The sequence below is a fragment of the Aythya marila genome, assembly GCF_965140915.1.
Source record: "Aythya marila genome assembly, chromosome: 3".
NCBI lineage: Eukaryota > Metazoa > Chordata > Aves > Anseriformes > Anatidae > Aythya > Aythya marila.
The window spans coordinates 31,262,308-31,284,523 of NC_139044.1; the positions used below are offsets into that span (position 1 = coordinate 31,262,308).

The 22,216-nt window shown below is 39.8% G+C and overlaps 1 protein-coding gene across 2 annotated transcripts in view; it reads left to right on the plus strand.

The window, feature by feature from the left end:
* CRIM1 (cysteine rich transmembrane BMP regulator 1) overlaps positions 1-22,216 on the plus strand; it is a 180,265-nt gene that overhangs the window by 2,348 nt on the left and 155,701 nt on the right. For both annotated transcript variants that reach the window (XM_082757788.1, XM_082757787.1), the window contains exon 2: positions 13,442-13,615. In XM_082757788.1, coding sequence (XP_082613914.1) covers positions 13,442-13,615 — 174 coding nt within the window. The remainder of the gene's footprint in view (positions 1-13,441; positions 13,616-22,216) is intronic.

Genomic DNA, 22,216 nt, shown 5'->3' on the forward strand with positions numbered 1-22,216 from the left:
GCTGTAGTTCAACTCGTAACACGTCCCATCTACTGTTGAAAATAGTATGAAGCATTTGTTGGCAAGACCGCGTTTCAATTAGTGTTGTGGTTAGAAACTAGTTCCAGCTGTCCCTATAGGAATAGTCGGGGAGATAACTTATCTATTTAATTTTCATTCTCGTAAATGAAAAGCAACTGAGCTGAACTGTCAGCCTAATAAATAGTACTGGAATACCTATTAGTGAATAGTCAGGAAACTGCCTCTTTCCAAGCAACAAAAACAACTGTGTTGTTCTTTATGGCGTGTATTGTGTATGAGGCTTCACAGCGAGGGGAGGACTTAATGTACTACCTCCCTTCGCTGAAATAAGGCTGACTATCCCTGTGTTTTTAATTGCTGTGACCAATTGACAGTTGTGCAGTTTACATGCACGTGTGAAACAGAATGGGATGGTGATATGTGAGGTATCAGTAATACTAAGCAGTGTTTTTCCTTTATCTCTTTAAAAAAAAAAAAAAAAAAAAAAAAAAAAACGAAGACTGCTTTTCTCTTAATCCTGTCGTTTGGGAGTGTAAGCCCTATGGTACCTTGGTACCTACCCCAGTTCAGGGAGGAAGAAATTAAAGTGATTTGTGGAACTGTGTGAGTAGAAACTGATGGTTTTTACTCTCCTTCCCGTCTCTAGCCTTCTATTTCAATGCAATTTTTTACACTGAAATGACCCCTACTGGCTACAGTTATAAGCATTATTTTTTCTTAATTTTTAATCTTGGGTGTGATGCTCTAGCGTAGTTTAGCATATCAATGCATATTTCGCTACAGAAAACTCAAAGCTGTAATTACACCCGGTAAAAATATTTGCATGTTAATTTGGTATTAGTATTAAATATGGCGAGTGCATTAACATTCTTAAGTGAGCTGTGTGATGTCTGATGGAGAAGTTTCCATGGAACCTGCCACTGATGGCCACTGTTTCTGAAACTAGAAGTAATTGATTTTTATTTTTTTTAAATCATCACTTACTGATGAAATTTGTTACTATTTCTAGGTTCTTTTCTTCACCCATTTAAGGCCTGAAGAAATTCCCTAGTCACCTTCCCATGTTAACTGTTCAGGCCTTCATGCGGTTCTAAGGCTTAATTTGTGGCATTATCGTGATGTCTACAGATGCCCTTCCTGCATTTATTTTACACTTCTGTAGTTGTATTCTTGGTAAAGTTTTCTTAGGTCAGTTTTTCCAGGCACAGCTGCGTACTTCTTCTGAAAGCAACCTTGAGAGACTTTGAACACCTCCAGCCTCTTTTGACTTTGCAGGGGAGCTGTTGGATTGGATCGATGAGGTGTTGAGAGCATAGAGCTGGCTAAGAGCCAAATGCTCTTAGCGTTGAGAAACTGTGAGCTCAAAGCAGGGACCACTCTTGCTGTCTGCCTTTGGGGGTGGACCTGGAGCCACCTCCTAATTAGCCGAGAGTTCCCTGGGAGGGCCTTGGCCTTGGCTTCAGCAGTTGTCTGGCTGTGCAGAGCTCCTTCTTTCTGGGGAATAAGAAAGCTTTGGGAAATCTCTGATGTAGGAGTTTGGTTTTGAAGGCATTTCTTGTGATGACTCTTCTCTCATCTAAGTTTTGACACTTCCACAATTTCTGGTGCTCTTGGAAGAAGAGGCCTTGATTGCTTTGCTAAGCTGCTCTAAGGCATAACAGCAGCATATGAAATAACACTGAAAATGAGCTGGAATTACTTTATTTTTAACTGTGTAATAAAAGCATGGCTTAAGTTTTTATGATACACTTGAAATGAGAAGTTAACAAAACTGCTAGTTTTACTGTGGTCTTACGTTCCCTTTAAGACCATACTTCCATACGAGCTAGCCCCTAGGTATCTGCTGTAAAACATATTTGCTCCAGTAGCTTACTGATAGCATGGAGCAGAGAGGGCTTATTTGTTTTATTTTGGGGGTGTGTACAGTTACTGCTGTTTTCTTTTTGCTACTGTAGGCAATTTAAGGCTTGTTGCAAATACTTGAGGCTTGGCTGCCTAGTGCATAGCTTCTGAGCAGGGGTTCAGAAGCTGCTGTCACTGATTTTAGGCAAGCATTGAGACATATGCAAGTTCTTCCCGTAGGAAGATGGTAGACATTTTCCCTCCTGTGCCTTGTCCTGGTCTGTTTCACATATCTACAGCTCTTTGGGAGCATTATTGTCCATTTGATCCCTTTCTGGGAGAAGAGGGAAGCTTTGGTGTCTTCTGCACCCCTCACATTTGAGCTTACAGTGGACTACAGTTTCCTCCCCTAGAAACCTGTGATAGAGAATTTTATAGGTAATGAGAAGCTGATGAGAAGATAGTCTTGAAAATGTTTCTTCTTGTGTTGGTGGTTTTGTTTTATCCCAAAACGGGGAGAAGGGGAGCTAAGCTTCTTTTATTTGAGCATTAATTTCACAAATGCAAATGGAGTTCTGCCTCTGTTTTTGTCCAGTAAGAGTGGCTTGCTAATATTTGTCTAACACCAGGAGGGCTGTTACTTGTAACTTGTGTAGCTGGTACCCTTGGAAGAACCTTGTTTTCAGTCCTGTGCTCCGTATCTAATGGGGGCAGTGAACACATAGCCAGGAACATAATACTCCGTTTCCATATGACTTCCATACAACATGCTTGGCTTCTTGTGTTGCAGTCCAGACCCCTAAACATCACCTGACTGTTTGCTTTGAGTACAAGTTACTTAAGTTTGGGATATTTAGAAGCTGTATATGAGTACCCTGGTTGTTTATATACATTTGATTGAAACAGTGTTGCCCAGGTTTCTTACCTCTTTTTGTTGTTGTTTAACTTTGTTACACAGTGAATGGCTGGGGAAATACCCATATAGTCCTGATGCTTGTGTGCCTGCAGAGAACTTCTTCCACTAACTTCATGTCAAAACAGATCTAATTGGGGACTTAAGTGGTGCACGGGATGATTGTTGGCATGAAGACAGACAAAACACAAGGTTCAAAGGCTGTCAGTAACCCAGGCTCTGGTTGGGGGGAGAATGACACTTAAATTATTCATAGTATCGAAGAAATTATAATAAAAATTATTGAACATTTGTGGCTGGAATTAGTGGTAGTTCCCTGATATCAGTTTCTGATGTGCCAGTCTTAACCATACTTAACAGTCCCCTCTCCTCAGTCCCCAGAAAATGCTTATGTAGGCACATACTGACTTCTTATATAAAGACTGGGTAACTTACAAGCTGTTTGTACTCTGGTTTGTGTCCATACTGAAATCTCAACATCAGTAAGAACACGTAATGCTGAGTGTGTCATGGAATTTGAATCAGGTCAGGTTCTTTTTTGACTTGGAAATCATTTCCTCTCTGTTTCTGAGCATTGTTTCAATTTTAGGAATTGCTTGGTTTCTGTATTTCAACAAAAATGAAACGGAGAAGCCCAACTGATATGTGGAAGGATATTGATACAGGAATTGGCAGACTTCTGCTGTTTTATATCGGCACAGTTAGTTTAAAACTAGAAATCTTTCAGTGGATAGACTGAATGGCTAAATCTCTTAACTTCTGCTGGGGGGAATATTCTTTTTATTTTTTTTTTATTTTTTTTTTTTCTTGTTTGTTTGAGATGAAATGGCTTCAAAAAATTAAAACATTTGACCCTACTTCAAGCATCCTCTGGTGATTAATGTTCTTTGTCCTTTAGAAGATGGTTGTTTCTTCAGCTTCCCCCAAATCATTCTTCTTATAAAGATTATTTTTAAAAAAAAATACCTTCAAATTCACTAGATAGTTTGGCCGGAGCTAGTAGAATGATTACTTGTAATTTCTGTAACCCCAGGCATGTTTGCTTCTTTAAGTACCCTGTAGCTGATGCAAGAACACTCTCATAATTTAACTTCTCACATAGCGTTTAGTCTACCAAAATGCCATTTGACTGACAGGCATATTTTGCAATAATTACTCCATTAATATGGTTCCAAAATGCCTGCCTCTTCCCATCCTTTCCTTGCCCGCCACCCCCTCCCTTCCCCAAGTATTCTTAATCTCCATGAATAAAGTTTATAGCATCTTGCAGGAAGGACCACATGTTTCTCTGTTTTAATGGATTAAATGCATTGTAGAAATGACCTATTAAATGTCTCATGACTTGCAAACTGCTTTCATTTGAGAATCCGTTTAATCCACAGAGAACATAAACATGGTAATGGTGAGTTCACAGTTTTGCCCGAGATGTCATGTGACAGCAATTGTACAGCCTGGCTGAATTACATTTTAACTCCGTCTTTTGGTATATATGTATATATATAATCTGGAAAATGACTAATACTGACAGAAAGCTTGTATGTATGGAGAAACTTACCAATATAAACTAAGATGTAAAGATAACTTTGTATAAAGGCTATCTAGATTAAATTCCACATAAGCATACGGATGATTAAAAGATGGTCCCTGAGGGAATTATCTAAACAGACTAGTTTTGCCATGTTTGGAGGATGCAAGCCTTTAGCAATGGATTAAGATGAATGGAAGCAGTTCACGCCTTTACCAGAGGCAATATTCAGTCTCCAGCAGCTTTCACTGGTTATGCTGGGTACTTGTGAATCTGCAGATCATGTTAACTCTGTGTAGGTCATGAGGGTGTTGATCTTATAGTCAGAAAGCAAACAGGAAAGCATAGGGTTGAGGACAGGAAGAAAAGCACTGACTCATAGGCATGCACCCATTCCCATGTTGTTACTAACTTCTGAAATTTTGTGTCTTTGTATTACTGGCTACCTTGGCACTGATAGAATTTCTAATAGTTTTTTTAATTACCAAATGTAATGCTTCTGAATCTGGAAATGCCTGCTCTGTTGGATCACTTGTTCTTGCAACTAATTAAACTTAGAAGTTGTGCTACAGCATATACTGTCTTTTCTTCAGGCTTTCGTTTTTGTCTGCATCTCCTTCCAGGAAGGATGGATGTATGTGCGTAGAGGTGTTTTTTCCCTCTCTGATAAGCTGTTGATAAAGAGCTGGGTGTCACTGAATGGCTGAAGTTAGAAGGGAGCTTGGGACCCCCTGCTCAAGCAGGGCCACCTGGAGCAGGTTGTCAAGGACCACGTCCAGGTGGCTTTTGAAGATCCCCAAAGAGGGAGGTTCCACAGCCTCCTTGGGCAACCCATCGCTTTGTCACCTGCACAGGAGAGAAGTGTTTCCTGGTGTTTAGATGGTACCTCCTGTGCTCCAGTGTGTGCCCACTGCCTCTCATACTGTCCCTGAGCACTACTGAAAAGAGCCTGGCTACTTGAGCGAGCAGAGTAGTCCCGGTGCTGCCTCACCAGTGCTGAGCAAAAGGGAAGGATCCCCTCCCTCAGCCTGCTGGCAGCTCTCCTCCTCATGCAACTCAGGATACCGTTGCCCTTCTTTGCCACAAGGGCATGTTGCTGGCTCGTGGTCAACCTGCTGTCCTAGTAATTATCCTGGTGGTGTTACATGTGCTAACGTAAAATGTGCTGCTTTGATAGTATGAAGAGCCAAGCTGATGTCTTATCTCTAAATTGGTATTTAGAAAAAGAAAAAAACCCTTTTGATGCTAACTCTAAATTCAGGATATTCAGAGTTCTTTTGTAGTCTTCTCTGACTAAGTAATTGGATGCAAGCTTCTCACTTTTGTAATTCCTGTGAAACATTATGTAATCCTGGTGTTCAGTGATGCTGTGTTAATAACTGGGGGCAAAAGTGACAAAAGGCTTGGAATATCAGCTCGTTTCTAATAGCGTGGACTCTTCTGAGCACAGGCTGCTTTATTCATAGCATTGATCCAGAATTTGTCTTAGCAGACAACTGGAGAAAAAGTTTTGTCTTTGCTTTTGAAGAGCAATGTCAGCAAGCTGCCAGTTAGCTGCTTGTTTGCAATGAAGTCACAGCATATGGCTGTGCATGCCGGCTTCCGAGGTGTATGAGCAAGGTGTGCAACTTGAAAAACATTGGAACTTCAACCTCCTTTGGAAAATGGACATAAAGGTTTGGCCCTTTCCTGTGGCTTTACCAATACATTATTTTTTTCAGTCGTTTTCTAGAGCTGAAGGAAAAATCTGCTAGGACAGCTGAAACATTGCTATCCATGCTCACCCTAATCAGAGGAGTACTGGCAGAGGCTCTGTCTGATAGATTAAGCCCTAGTACACTGTAGTGTTTTCAGTCAACTGTTTACAAACAAGTTGTAGTTCTGTCCATAAGACTAAAATAAATAATTTGCAGGTCTCTTTCTCAGGTACATAAATGTCTAGGAGTCAAATCTCACAGCTTTAATTCTTCATCATTTCAGGCCGTCTTTGGGGCAGAAGCTGATGGAAATATCAAAATTCAATCTTTTTTTTTTTTTTTTTTTTTTTTGGAGGGGGAGCACAAATAGTGAAGGTCTGTGGTTCTTTTTTTTTTTTTTTTCTTTGCTTTTTAAAGCACAGGGTACCTGGAGGTCTGAAACATTGTAGGCACTACAGACAAGGGAAAAACTTAAAAACTAAAATAATTGGCCAAATTGTATGCTTTACTTAACACTTCCATTTATTTATTTCCTTTCCTCATGGCTTCTGTGGAGTTTCTGATAACTGAGTGGAAAGCTGGTTTGCGTAAATACTTTCTGCATTCTTCAGGATGAAATAACTGCCTTGAGACACGTGGAGAGCTGCTGCAGTGAAAATCTTTTTCACTGTACTGGGGATTTGCTCACTTGAGATACAAGTTCTAGTTCGAACAGGATAAATCAGGCACTCACACTTGGGACAAGCCTTATGTGTATTGTGTTCCTGAACTGTCTGAATGTTGTCGTATGGTTTCTTTCTCTAGGTTTGGCCAGAAGTTTTATCGGGAACCTACAAAGCCCTTTTGTGCTAACACACATTCCACAGGAAGATTTGATCTTGAAAAGTAGGCCCTTCTAAAAGGTGGAAAAACTGCTTTATCATAAAACTGTTAGCTGTGTCTTACCACAGAATGGTGTCGGCTGTGGTCCCTGACTCATGATTTCATTGAAGGAACAAGCTGCGAGATGGGAGAGGACTGCCGCCAGTACATAAGCACAAATTCACTTCAAGGCTAGCCTTTCCTTCTGCTTTTCAAGGTTTGGGGCTGGGTTTCAAGCATTCTTTAGTGGTGATTAGTCACTTCTATTGTTCAGCTCCTCCAAAACATGAATTTCCTTTCCATCGTTCTTTTTTCCTGTTCAAAGTGAAGCCAAAGCCTACTGGCAAGAAGTATTTCCTTTTTTTATTTTATTTTAGAAAATCTGTAGAATGCTTTCAGAGCCTCATACCATCCTAATGAATACCACTGATTCCAAATACTTCTGTGTAACAGTGTGCTGGAGTGATGGGGGCTCAGAACTTGGATCAGATTTGAAAGAGAAGCTTTTGGCATGTTCCCCCTCCTTTTCCCAGGGGACAGTCGATGTCTCAGGAAGGATCACATCTGTGTCTCTATGAAATGTGTTCGCTCTCTTTCAAATGCAGGTCTTAAAAGGATACAAGAAGTCTGTAAGATGTGACTCAGACTTACTTTTTCAGATTGGCAATGTGTCTGATGGTCTCCTTCTTCTTTCAGTGTTTTAAGAACTTACCCATTGTGCTTCAAAAAGGCAGAAATAGTTAAGTAACATGCTATGGTTAAATGTAAAGAATGTGAGTTCACTCGGTATGTGTAGTGCCCTACCCCTCCCTGATTGTAATTTAGGATTATTACAAATATAATGTTTTCGTGAGTTCTCAACAGTGTTGCTTTAGTGACAATTCTAGTGTGTAGATTGCTGTTCTGAGGTGGTGCATTATCTTTATAAGCTGTAAAGGAGAACAGTATATGGCTTTCCAAATAATTGCTAACATTCAGTAAATGTCCAGAAAGGAAGAGGAGGAATGAAAGAGAAGATCCTGTAACAGCCAGAAGTAACTGAAACTTGAAGGGAGGGAAATCAAATGTTAAGGGAATGGAGAAGAAGCCTCTAAAAGGGTCTTTCCTTATATTTCTAATTGCAGCAGTTTCAAGATGTTCTTCCTCACATGTGGACAATGAGTGCAGCTATAGTGAGCTACTGTGTACCTTAGAAACAAGGCTCCAAGTTAGTAGCTGCATATTTCTGGAAACAGATGTTAGTCTGAGCAGTATATTCTAGCTACTGACTCACTTGAACTTTATGATCTTACAGTTGATTAATTTTTTTCAAGTGTTTTTTTTCACAGACTTCCTTCTGAATCTTCTAATTCTACCAACGCCAAGATGTGAGCCCTGTATCTGTATCGTGCACCATGATTCATACCACATTTGTCTGATAACAGCTCCTTGTCCTAAGGTCTACAAGCTCCTCAAGAATGAGGGCAGTCTTGTGGGGGAAAATATGAATAAACCTGTATTCTGCAAACAGGTGCTATGTTGCAGTGCTGTGAGCCCCTGTATGGAGGGTTTGGCATGGAAGAAGTCACGGAATACTGCTTGCTTACTCTTACTCAACTTGTTAATGCCTTAATTCTCCTCGCTACCATAGAAGCACACAAGACAGGACTTGGGAGTTCAGCGACCCAGAGCTGCACTTAGGTTGTTTGCTTTGCAGGAAGCAAATATAAGAATGATGGAAGAAAATAAAAAAGGTTTGGAATTAATGATTCCTCCCCTCCTATGGCTTCCTTATGTTATGAGAGCACTCTTGGAAGAATTCAAGATGTGTTATGTCCAAGACTTACTCTGGTCTGAGTAAACACAGAACTACAATGTCTGAAAAGAGAGTTTGCCTGAATGAGTTGGAAAGCATGAGGAACATGTAGATGGAAATGACCTGAAAGAGTGACTTTCAAGCTGTGGTTATCAGACTGCTTCAGGCCTTTGAACTGCCTTTAGGCATGTGTGTAAAAGATGGATGAGTGACTGTATAGCAGCAGTCCAGTGTAAACTTAATTGCTAAAAAGACTGGCCCACTTCCTTTTTTTTTTTTTTTTTTTTCCTGCCCCTACCTGACCATGCCAGCACAATGAGGTGGTGGAAATTGCAGCTAAACTAAGATCAGTCTGGATGAAAAACAACCATTTACTTTTGGGCTGCTTTTCAGCTGGATTGTTTCTAAAGACTCAAGAATGTTAAACACTTGTTTTATTTTTTTTATTATTATTATTTTTTATTGTTATGTGTCTTAGAGGTCAGCTAGTGGACTGGATATACATACCAAGGCTTGAGAAACTCTTGGGTTTTGTTAACCCTGCTAGAGACTTAAACCAAGTGGAGAAGTAAAGCATTCACAAATGGTTGTATCTTAGTTTCTTCTTTCATATAATCCAGATTTTTGAGAGGTATGCATGAAAAGGAATTTGCAGAGGAGATTAAACAGAACTCAGGAAAATGCATGCAGCAGTCTAGGATTGTTCATGAATTGTCCCAGGATTTAAAATCATCAGCATGTACAGGTTTGGTTTCTTTGAATAGCCTGCAGGACACAATGACTTTGGAAATAGGGCCTAGGTTATGTGAATCATGGTGGGTAGACTATTGAAGATGTATTTTTGTATCAGTTGAAATACTGGTGACATGTGAAGGAAGAAGCATTCTGTGATGGACCACCATATGTCTGCATCAAACAGTATCAGATACTTTCACATCAGTAACTAAAGGTTGGAATCAAAGTGAGACACTGGATTCATCCCTTCTAGCTTATTCAAGTGTTTTCATATGGTTACACGTTTTTATTCTAAGTTTTGTTCTGCCTGTATTAGCGTGACTTGTGAGAGTTTACTTTAACTGGTAAACAAGGAATCATGCAACGGAACCTTTAAAAATCAATTAGAAAAAGGAGTCTTTAAGCCTGTGTTAAAAATCACACTAGATTTACTAAACAAAAACTATCTTTCTTCTTTCTTTTCCTTACATGTTTGCTGCTTCATTGATGGGAATCATGTTTCTGAAATGTGTGAAAAGCAGTTTGGCAAAAGATCTCTGGGCTAGAGCTGGTTTTGCATTAATCCTATTTGAAAGCAACTTTTTAATATTCACTTGCAGTACCAAAAAATACCTTGGTTCAAGATTCATTATATCAGACAAGCTGTCTGCAAGTATTCCCGAGGGATTTCTCTTCCATCATCTTAATTACTGTTGAGATTGCTTTTGAGGGGTGTGATATTGACTTAGGTACACCCGAGTACTGGGCCAAACACTGTGTGTCCTTTTCCACTCCCATCTGAAAATGATGGTGAGAGGTGGCAGATAAGATGTCAAACGATGTCTTGCAATGGAAAGCAGGCACTACTGTGGATAGTAATGGGGTGTGTGGTATGTCTGTGTCAAAGTATTCATCTGTGAGTAAGGCAGGGCTCTGCTTTCCACTCTAGGTGGGTCCCACCTCAACCTCGCATGGGACAAGCAGCTCTTATTTGAGAGAAGCCCTGCTGCTTGCAGCTTCTGCTGATCTGTCAACCTCAAAAGTCCAGTGCCGAAATGCTGCAGGGTAGAAAACAAACAAACAAACAAAAAAAAAAACACAAATGCTGTCAATTGGAGCTCTGGAGGAAAAAAAGAAAGTGTGCTGTCATCACGGTCTGTGTGCCCTGTCCATCTGCACTGAGCTTGTTTCCAGAGCCTGATGGGAGAGCACAGCTCCAGGAGCTGAGGGCTATTGCCCAGCCACACAGGTGAGGGTGGCTGTTCTCTTCTTTGGGTCTGGGCTGCAGACAGGGGCAGAGATCCTGTGCATCAGAAACAAGGAATGATTCTGCAAACAAATGGAGCCCGTCTGTTTCTTAAAACTGCTAAGGATCAAGCCATGGTTCCTGTGGCTATGGAATTTGGCACGCTGAGTCTTAGAGCGCAGCTATTGCCACTTTTGTTCTTGTTGTTACGTGGGTTACTGCCGTGATTTGTAACATACACAGTGTCCAGGCTGTATTCCGGCTTCTCAAAAACAGGATGTATTATTGTTCTCAGAATTCTCAGGGAATTTTTTTCACTGTGCTTGCATGGCCTCCTAACCATGAAAGTGTCCCAAAAATTACTGAAGCTTCATCTTCCCTTGAAAGAATGTTAATAGTTTCTCTTCAGGAACTTCTCCACTTCCTTTGACTCTTATTGGTACAGTTGCTCTATGGGATGATGGGTCAACTTAATAAATAAATTACTTCCTGGGGTTAATGACTATTCTTCCTCTGCTATTTTTATGGAGTAAAACGGCCATAAGGTTCCCATGGAGGCTCCCTTCTTCATATCTAAAATTGTTTTTGTTGTTTATTCGGTGTTCTTGTCAGCAAGGTGCTCTGCTGACAGAAAACAAGCAGCTGGTTGCAGGGGAAGAAACATACCTGTGAGAGATGGCCTCTCCAGGTCACAAACTGGGCTTACCTTAACTGGTAAGCTCTTTCCAGGTGCTGTTTTTTTCTTCACCCAAACAGGGAAAATTGCAGATTAACTGATATACTGCATGTTTCCATGAGTGGAAAGGATTTGCACATCAGCATCAGCGTGCACATTTTATTTGCTGTCAATTTTTAGGCTGCATTCAGTGTCAGACAGGTGACAAAGCAGTTTGTGTTTGGCTGTGACCTCCTGTATTGGAGAGCAGCTTCTGACGCTCTCTCCAAGGTGAGGCTTGTTGAATATCTCAGACTAAGAGCTGCTTCATGATCTGTTAACATCATAACTCTTCTTTCTTCTTTTCTTCCTGTCAGTAGGACTGACTGGGAAGGGGACATGAGTCAACTGAGGACCTGTGTTCCTTTTGAACAATACCTAAATGCAGATATGACAAGAATTAATGCCTCCTTCCCTGTTATTGCTGGCAGGGTCAGTATTGTGTGGCTGATTGTGTGCCTGGGGATCAGCACCTGGTCCAGAGGTAGCCGCTGTGCCCTGAGGTCAATCAAATGGCCAGCCTAGTCAGTGTGCCTGTGGGTGGGGTGGCTCGAGTACATTTGGGTATCTGCTTTCCATGCACACCAGTGGTTGAGATCTGATGTGTTCTGCCTGGAAACGTGGCAGCCCATCTGTCTGTGAGCGCACTTGGTACCACGCAGCTCGCTCACTTAAGCAATGGATGGGGTGTTTGCCCCTCCTCTCCTAAGATGGAGGGGGTCTCTATAAGGGTTGTCTTATCAGTGCTTGTAGGGTTTTGTTCCCTCATTTACTTCTCCAAACTCCATTTCAGCATTAGAAACCCCGCATCTTAAGAGCAGGGAATGTTTGTAGACTGTCTGCTTCAGTCGCTATCTTTTTTTTTTTTTTTTTTTTAAACAAACCTGAGCAACAGTAACAAAACTTTGTAGTTGGAAGATGTTTTAACCTTTTGAAAGTCTTTTTGTTTGCTTGCTTTTTAGCAGAATGCATATTGAAAACTTGTATGTTGAGGATATATAAAACTGGGGTGAACTATTAGATGTTTTCACAAGATGAAAGCTGCAGGGGAATATAGATTAATGTAAAGATGGAAAGTAGTTTTGTTCCTTTTGTCATTAGTAAAAGTTTCAGAGCATCTCTGTTTTGTAGCATTTGATTTGGTGGACTGGCCAGGTTGGAAAATGATCTGGCACTCCATAGCAAAAAATACGTAATGTCTGGCTTATTTTATTCAATCCTGCATAAAAGCGTGTATCTTGCTTAAATGTTGGAGTCTGTGGGATGTTGCTGTCTGTGCAATTGATCTAAGGAAGCTGAGACTTTGTGGAACTTGCACTTGCGGTGGAACCCTAGATACGGTTCTCTCTTTCTCAGAAGAGAGACTTCTCCCTTCTGGAAAGGGGGGAAAAAATCTCGTTGCATGTATCCCTCTAACCAGAGAACATTGCACAGTGGGAACATGGGAGTTGCACGTGTTTACTGGACTGAATCAAAAGTAGCAGAATTGTTTGAACAGACTCATTCTAGCCTAGCTACCCCCCTGCAACTTGACAGCAAGGAGCATGATGTGATTGAGCAGATCTCCTAGAGTGATAATGCTCTTCCAGGAGTGCTGGGAAACTCACTTTTGGTCATATTACAGTATCAAAGGCCTGGCATCTTGCAGCACTTGTGTAGTGAAAAGTTTTCACTCTAGAGTGAATTCTGTGGTGCATTTTTAAACTGTGTTTAATTATGCCCTCTTTCTGACTCAGTTTTGACTTGTGTAACAGCTGCAGGTTCTCTCCAGTGTTCTCACTTCCATGATAAATATAACTTCGAGTATCTGCAGAAGTTATTTTGGTTAGAATAGCACTCATTTGTACTACAGCTATGCTTTTCCCCAAGACATGATAGTTTTTCATACAGATGGAAGTAAACAATGCCAGTAACTATAGCAAAATGGGCAATAGAACAGCTGCAAAGCAAGATATTTGGCAAATCCCATAGTTTAGATTAATCTCTTATTTTTGAACCTATCTTGTTTAGCTCAATGTTGAATTTGAAGTAAATTGTACCCAACCCGAAAGCAGCTGAATTTTTATACTGTAACTGAAATCAATACTGAATTTATTTGCTTGTTTATTTTAGATGAAAACTGGGATGATGATCAGCTCCTTGGATTTGAACCATGCAACGAAAACCTTATAACAGGTTGTAACATAATCAATGGGAAATGTGAATGTGACACCATTCGGACCTGTAATAATCCATTTGAATTTCCAAGCCGGGATACTTGCCTGTCAGCCTTAAAAAGGATTGAAGGTAAGCACTTGTCTTCAGTAATTCCAAGTTAATTTTTCTGTGCCTTTTATTAAAAGTTAGAATCAGGTTAATATTTTTTAGAATGACTCGGTTAGTTTCAGGTATCTGTGGCCTTCTACATTTCAGAAAGCAATTATATGTTTTAAAGAAAGAGAGAACTTCAGTTTTAAGTCTGAAGCCATTCTGTACGTGAGTGTACAGTTTGTGGTAGCTATCTTTGTGGATCTTGAGCTGTAAGGTAGTGTGGGAGAACTCTCTTTGGAAGTATTGATACAACCAATTGAAGCATGGAAAAGTGCAAGGGGTTTTAATAGCAAAGGAGTAAAAAGAGGAGTAGAAGTTGTTCATTATACTTGTATCTTTTCTTACTTGAAGGCATGAGTTGCTATTTTATTTAGGTTTACCTAGTATAGTATTTATTGCTAGTACTTCTCAGTTTCCTTGTTCCTTTGATTTGTATTAGGTCACGTATATCTATGCTTCTGCACATGTACATGTCTGATTGTTGCTTATGGCTGAACTGAAAATGAAGTGGCTCAAACATATCCAGTTGTAATGAAATTCACGTGGTGTACTTTTAGGATTTTGAGCAGCTGTCAAAGGTCTGATCTCACGTCCTTTTTGTGATACTGTAATTACTGCTTATTTCCCAATGTGTCTGGAAACACGCAAAAGCTGATTAGTAGTTTGAACCCACTTAATTAGTCTACTCTAAATCAACGTTGAAAGTCATATGCAAAAGTAACATATTTCTAAGGATACTAGCCATATTTAAAGTTGCTATCTTCTCTGAGTTAAGGGAGTGTGATCTGATGTCATTTATCAAGGTTCCTTTTTTTGATAAGGAGCACTTGTAAGAAAATGTAGCTGGCAGAAGTATAGTCATTTGTCATAATTCATGATGTTGATCCCTAAAGGGGTCCAAATGCTTTTTGTGTTGTTTTTGTTCGGTGTGACTTGTGTTTGAAAAGGAACAAGAGAGGCGCGAATAATGTTGGCCTTCTGTTGTTGCTGAAGTAGAGGGCAGCAGCATATATGGGTTCTTAAGTAACCCTACTAACCAGTTCCCTTCTTACTTGTGAGTGTGTGATTAATTCTGTAGCAGTTCAGAATATTTATTGTTGAATATTTATTGCTGAATATTTATTGTTGTGACAATTCATTGAGTGTTTAACTTGCCAATAGAGTCTGCTGCAGGTGTCTTTGGCCTTTTTTTTTTTTTTTTTTTTTTTTGCAGATACTGAAGAAATTGATTTAGTTCGTGGAATGTCATAAATAGAGCAGGTTGATTTCTTGAGGGGCTTGCCCTCAGGAACCTCTTGTTTCTTTCTTGCCTACTGTGTGTAAATTTTTTTCTGCAAATATGCACACAAAGATACTAACTGGGGAACATGACAGCATGGTTCTTATGCTAGGATTAAGAAATGAATGCTAGCTGCTTATGGAGTGTGTTTCTTCTGGTGTATCTTCTAGTCTTTGTGTTTAAAATGTATTCTTTGTCCTACACCTAAGCTAATGGAAAAGAGGAATAATTTTTTTTTCCCCTTGTATGTGCCTCAGGTATTTTTGGTAAGCAGAATACTTGAGGTGGTATCTGCTGTTTGAGTGCTTCAGGCTTTCAGGCTTTTCAAGTTCATAGTCTAGAAGTTGAATTTGGCTATTGGGAAAGTCAACTTGAAATATGGCTTAGGTAGTGTACAAACCAGAGAGCTCTCTGAGCATTTGAAAATGGAGCAATCTTATCTAAGTTCCTTCAAGGCAAACCGAGCTTTAAACTGTAGGGCCATGCAAAAAGGGATTCATAAAATTGCCGAAGTATGTCTAAGATTTTCTTGGAATCCAATATTCTGATGTATACTTCACTCCTCTGGCTTCTCTGCTAAAGATAACAGCAGGAGGATATGAAACCGGTCACTTAAGTGTTGAAATACCATAATTAATAGTCTGCCACAAACTGAGACTAAGTATTTGAAGTCTAACTTCCCTCTCTTCACCACACTTTGTTTGGATAATTAAAGATATGGTGTGATTAAGAAGATAAAAGTTGAGGACCTGAATGATACACCATACAGTTTCTGAAAAAGATCTTACAGAAGAAAAGTACCAGCTAAGCAGCTACTTCCTTCCATGCGGATTCTGGATACTTACTAAGCAGCTAAGAATGGTTTGTGTTGTTCAGTGACATACATCATTCTGCAAGGTTTTTAATGTGCTACCCAAGCTTATAACAAATGTTGATAAGCATCCATAACACTGTTGAAGCAAGGGTAGATTCTTAACCCCTTCCTGCTGAGCGGAGAACTGTTATAGTAATTTTTCCAATTCTGAAGATGATCAGGGTGGGCAAGAAAAGAAGAAGGTCCTATCAAGTGAACTTACTTTATTGGTAGTACTGCTCTTCAAAACAGTTGAAAAACATCTAGAATTTTACAGAATATTCAACAAATTCGAACCAAGGAAATAAGAAGTATATAATGACGTAGATAAACTCTGCATCAAGTAACTTCATTAACTCTCTCATTGTTGTGCAACTTTAATCTTGGGCTGTATGAATTCATTTAATGGAGGACCTTTTTTTCATCTTTCTACACAGTTGACGTAATGGCATCACAGAGGCCAGTGCTCAGTCAATGTGACTTGTTTGTTCCAACTAAAGTTTAGTTCTGTGGCTTTTGGGGAGGGAGGCCTTTTTTTTTTTTTTTTTTGAAGGAAAAAAAGGTTGTAGTTAAGCTGTTTCAGTGGCACTAAACGTGTGCAGGTTCATGCACAGGAGACGCAGGGGCTCACGTGCAGTTGCCAGTTCTATCAACCTGTCCAGCTAACTAAAGCTTACTTTGCCTGCATATGTGGAATCTGACCATAAATACTTTCTGGCAACTAACAAGCAGTGAGCCAAAATCAGGAGTTCTATTTCCAGATATGAAAGGGTATGTGCTAAAGAGTCGGTTCTCCTTCATGTACTTTGGTTTCTTGTATCTTCTGTACTTGCACTCTCCTTTTCAAATGCCTCCTATAGTTGTCTTTTTCTTTTAATCTAGTTTGTCTCTTACTTAAGCTTTTCAGCCTGTGTGTGGTCTTCCCTTCTGGGCTTGCTGTCAGTTGTAGCTTGCTTACTCAGCTAACACAAAGTTTTCCCATTTGCTTTACACAGAATATTTTTTTTCCCTATCAGCTCGTGTTTGCCTGCCTTCCTGGGCTCCTCATATTACTTTCTCTATTCATCTTGCCCTGCCTTCTCTTCTTGCTCTCTTTGCCTACCTATTTCATACTCTGCACCTTCAACTCACTTGAAGTTGTCTCACGTGCCAGGTGTGGTTTGTGCATCTGTCCTTCCTTCCCCAAATTAGACTGTATGGGCTCTAACCTCATGTTTTTTGAATGTCACTGACAAGACCAAAAAAACATGATCTTTGTTCTGTCTCCCAAAGACTTGCTCTGTCCTGAACTGGAGGAACCTATAAATAGGGAGAGTCTTTTTAATCTCTAGTGTATGCATGTAACTTCTCTAAGGGTCCTGATAGTCATTTGCAAGGAAGTCCTGAGAGGATAATATAGGTTCTCAATAATGCAGGTACTGAAGAAAGATTTTATACCCACTCCATGCCCTTGTTTTCCTAAGAAAGGTAGGATTGAATACATGTGAAATAACTGGTTCTGTTATTGAACTTAGTTACTGACAACTGATCCCTTAGTGTAGATATACTGCAACTGTTCAAAGGCTTTCTACTCGAATACAGTATCATATAGCAGAAAGCCCATTTATGCCATAGATGTCTCCCAATCCCATTACCAGGGTGCCTTCTCTGCATGGACTTCTTGTATGAAAGGTTTGATAGAGGTCATGAATCATCCCGTTATGAGGAAATGCACACACTTTGTGTTAGAAAGAAACTTCTGGAAAAGCTATCACATAATTAAATAATAGATTCATGTTGTTTGTTGTGGCTGGTTTAAAATGCTTTTGTGGTTGGTTATTGTCCTGATGAGTGCCTGCTCTGATATAGTTAAGGAAATCCTGTGTTCTTGAGCTTAGAAAGCTTGTTTTTATTCAAGGGACTAATAATGACGGCAGCTTAGTTGAGCTTAGACCACTGGAGTGGATTGTGGAAAATATGACCAGCAGACAAAAAGTACAGAGAATGCCATCTGTCTGCTGAGGCACAGGCAGAAGTCCAATAAGCTGCATCGACTGGCTCGTGCAGCCCCAAGAGTGGTTAAGAGTCTGCTAAGAGTTAACTGTAGGTAGTGTAGAAGAGGCAGTTCTTTTGGGTTTTTCTGTGTGATCGGGAGTAGGGATGGGGAGAAAGAGGTAATTTTATTCAGTATACTTTTGTAGAGCATTGGTAGGTATTGTAGCATTGAAAGCTTGCTGTGTAGTGTCAGACCAGTTGTCTTGAAATCTTGTATAGAACATACAAAGAGCCACTAGGAAGTCAGTCTGAAGTGATTTAGTCTCAGCAGTTTCAAAGACTGTATGGGATCTTTTTCTCCCTCTCTGCCAGGCTATGGCAGAAGTTTAGATAGTCCAGGAACTTGAGGATGTTCTTGAACCTGTTCCTTCTCTTCTGCCAGAGCAGTTCAGAATCTGTGTTCCTGTGTACTGCCCATGGAAAGGGAACGTGCCTTGCCCTTTTTCCCACTCAAAGGAAGTGGCAATTCTTTGGGAGTGATAATTTGCTCTCTAAAGAATGTTCGCTACTGAAGCAGCGGCTTTCTCTTCCTCTGAGTAGTGTGTGTGTGGGGAAGTCACAGGTCAAAGGCATCTAGTCTTGCAATAGTTGGGTGGTGCTTTAGGTTTGGATCTCTTCAACTGGATTGACTGAAAATGTCAGACTGCCCATTGCTTCAAAGAGGAGAAATTTCCTGGTATTAGCCTTTTTCTTCAAAACTGTTTGACGGCAGTATGTGTTTGTGTCACATCACTACCTGATATTAGCCAAAGTCAGAGGTGTTGTTGAGTACTACAGAGAGCATAACAGCCACCTGTGATAGGAAAAGTATTTTTTTAAGTTATGTTAATGTAAAGTTCCCCTCAAAGAGGGGAGACAAATTGACTTTCTTTATCATTTTGTACTCTACCACTTACTTATTTTACATGAAGAGTTAAACCCAGTCTCTTCTCAGAATATGTAGAGAATAAAAATTGTGCAGTTTTTTGATGGAAGATGTGGTTAACACTTTCAGTAAAAGAACACCATTTGCATCTGTGCATGTAAAATCTGCTGATATTGGCATTGAAACTCATACTTTAAGACAGTTGCTTCTTAGTTACTTGGCTTGCACCTTCCCAAGCCATTCACTGCTGTCCTTCATAGGTGAAAGGAAAAGGCTTTAAAGTTGCTGGTGTCTTTTAAGCTGTTTTATTGCAACATACTCCTTGCATTCCATTATTTTTTTACATGTAACTGAATAACTTTATACTGGCAAATGTTGCAGTACCTGTCAGACCAGTCTTGGAATACCAAATATGAGAAGGTAATTTCGTTCTAAATGCTTGTTTGCTTGTTAAATCTGATTTTGTGTTAAACTTCACTTGTGTGGTCTTAATGTCTGATGCTGCGTTGAAAAACTAGAACAGTAAATCCAGCTTTATGCTGAATTATCAGGCAAGGAGGGGAGCAAAATACTTTCAAATGTGCTTAATCAGATGCACTTTCCACTCCCCTCACATAACAATTAACGTATGTTTTTGCTCAAATAACTGAACTTTGAAGATTGGCATGTATTTGCAATAAGGAATGTGATTGTGGCAGAGGTCCAGATTTTACCCTTGAATGTGCTTGAGAGCCAAGTAAATGCATCTGAAGGCAAAATTTCTCATAAAATATGGAGGAAAATAGCACCATACATTTCTTTCTGAATGCACAGATACAGGAGGAAAAAATCATTTGATGTGGAAATGATACAGATTGGGAATGCTGATTAAAAAAGTGAATATTTAAAAAACAAACAAAAAACCCTCCCTCTCCACACAAAAAAGAACAAAAGGGGGGGAGAACTAAATGAACTCATGAGGGGTCTCGTGAAAGCGGGACATCTGGCAGTGCAGCTGACTTAACAGCATAACTGAACAGTTTAAATTTGCAGGACTTCTCACTTTTCTCGACTCTAACTCCTCATAACTGCTCCCTGATCAAGGAATTATAATCTTTTCCTAATATATTGAATTTTTTTTTTAACCTTGGCCTATTTTTAATGAGTTGTGACACAACATCTGTTCCACAAAATTTCAAGCTAACATTAAGAAAACTTTACAGAAGATTGAGAAACATACCAAAAGCAGAAACTGGCTTTCATATTTCCGTATTGATGTCTGGATACTTATATTCTAACTAAGCCTAATTTTAAATAATGCTGTTCATATTAATGGGGAAACAGTGTATTGCAGAGACTGTTAGGAGGGAAGATTGAAGAAAAAAAAAAAAAAGGGGGGAAGAAAAAAGAGGAGTGCTATCACTGTGGATATGTCTTATTGTATGCTGTAACTTTAAATTTCTTTTTTTTTCTTTTCCACTTTTTGTAAGTGTTTCTGCTGTGTAGGAACTGAACTTATTTTCCTTGTGCTACACTTGTTTGTCTGGGTTATTGTGCAGATGCCACTCTTGCCTTTCCTTCTTGCACATCCAAATCCCTTGAGTATATAACATTTATGGAAAAGATACTGGATCATCATTTTCTAACACTTAAGTTTCCTTCAGACTTGCAGCTCCCATGATTACTGTGAACAAAGTGTAACATTAACTGTAGGCCCTGAGTTAGGTCTGTGTGATAACAGCATCCTACAAAGCTAGCAATCAGTTGTTGATGGTCAAAGCACTGTTCCTGGAGACAAATACTTCTTTGTCTTACCTTTTTCTGCTTCAGATGCTTACTGCTTTCATCTGAAACTGAATACAAAGTAATAGATTGTACCTGGACCCTCTCTAAGAAAAAGAACAGAACAGGTGTCTTATAGCTGGTAGGATCTTGCTTTCAGTGCCTTCTAAATGTTCTTTCCCCTGTTGGCATGTAGGCTGTGCTGAACGACATCCATCTTTACTGCAGTGGCAAGTTACAGGTTTTAATGAAACCTTAATCCCTGTTTAAGTTGGGGAAGGGTGCAAATGGAGCAGGTGACTCTTAGCACAAACAGGTACAGTGACACAGTACAGAAACACAAACTTCCAGGTACAGTGTTGATTCTAATGATCGGAAGTTATCTACACGTGACAGAAGAGACCTGAGCAAAGATCTGGAATTAAACTGTGTGTAAACATCAGGCTAACGTTGCATGCCAGCAGGAAGCTATATTCCTGTGGTGCTTGTGCTGGGTCACAGGTCTTGTTCTGACAGGGCAAGGCTTGTTTGCTTATGTGTGGTGTTGATGCCAGTAGAGATGAGTGAGTGTTAGATGAACACAGCCAGTGATTGCGCTATCAGTGACTGGTCATTAAGACAATTTTAATACAATGGTTATGTCACTATAAATAGAAGGAAACACTTTGGAGGGAAATAACAGCTTTTTTTTTGATCACTTCAGTAGACTTCATAGTTGTCCCTTTCCTTTTTTTCTTTCTTTCTTAAAGATCTGTCTCAGAACCCTTGTAAGTTCTGAATAGATGCATATCAAGGTGACAAGCCATTTCAGTTCCCAATTTCCAATCTTAAGCCTTGAGTTATTTTGTGAAGGTTATTCTTTTTAAAGAAGAAGGGGGGACGGGGATGACGACACAACCTCTCCCCCCACACGCACACTGTGCAGTTTCGACGGTGTGAAACAAAGTATGTGCAATAGATTAAAGTTACCTGCAAAACTGCTTGTCTGTGACAAGATGTAGGGATACAAACAAGAGTTTAAGCAAGGTCCTAAGAACCGGTTTATTTCTGGAAAAAACTTTAGGAAAGGTGAATGATCCTTTGTAGAGGATGGACGGTAGGAGAGGAAAGGAGACAAGTAAGAGTAGTGTTTCCAGAAAACTGCCATTGGCTCTACATCAGAACATCCTGCAGATAGGATGCTTAGTAAGCTTGCTTTTTGCCCCAGCAGATGTTAAGCAGAGCAAGGATACTCATGTAGCTGTCCCAGCTGCACTTTTCAAGATGCTTGAGAGTTTAACTCAGTGAATGCTTTTCAACTTAAACATTCCAAAAATGTGAGTTTGTTTTTAATCTGTATTCACTGCTCGAAGATGAAGCACTTCTTCCCCCTCCTCCATACAAAAGCATTTGCTAATTAATGCAGTAATAGGTGTCTCTACCAAATAACTTGCAAATGTGAACATCTTGCTCTGAAAGGAAGCAAATGATTAATATTTGCAATAGAACTAATATTAGTCTAATAAGAAAAACAAAACTATTTCCCTACTAAAAATATTGTTTTTCCAAAAGTTGTAATAATATTTAAAGTGTTCTGTGCATTAACTTATTTAACATGGGACTTGGTTTGCTTTCCTCACTGTTATTTTTATGTTGGTAAATGCAATCTACCAAAATTTTTATTGCTGATCACACTTTTGGGATATAGCTGGCTGCCTCCTTAACAATCTTCAAGCTAAGGTTCCTCTCAGCACTGCCATCAGCAGCAGTGCTGATCTGCGGGGGAAGAAGCTTTAGCTTGTTTCA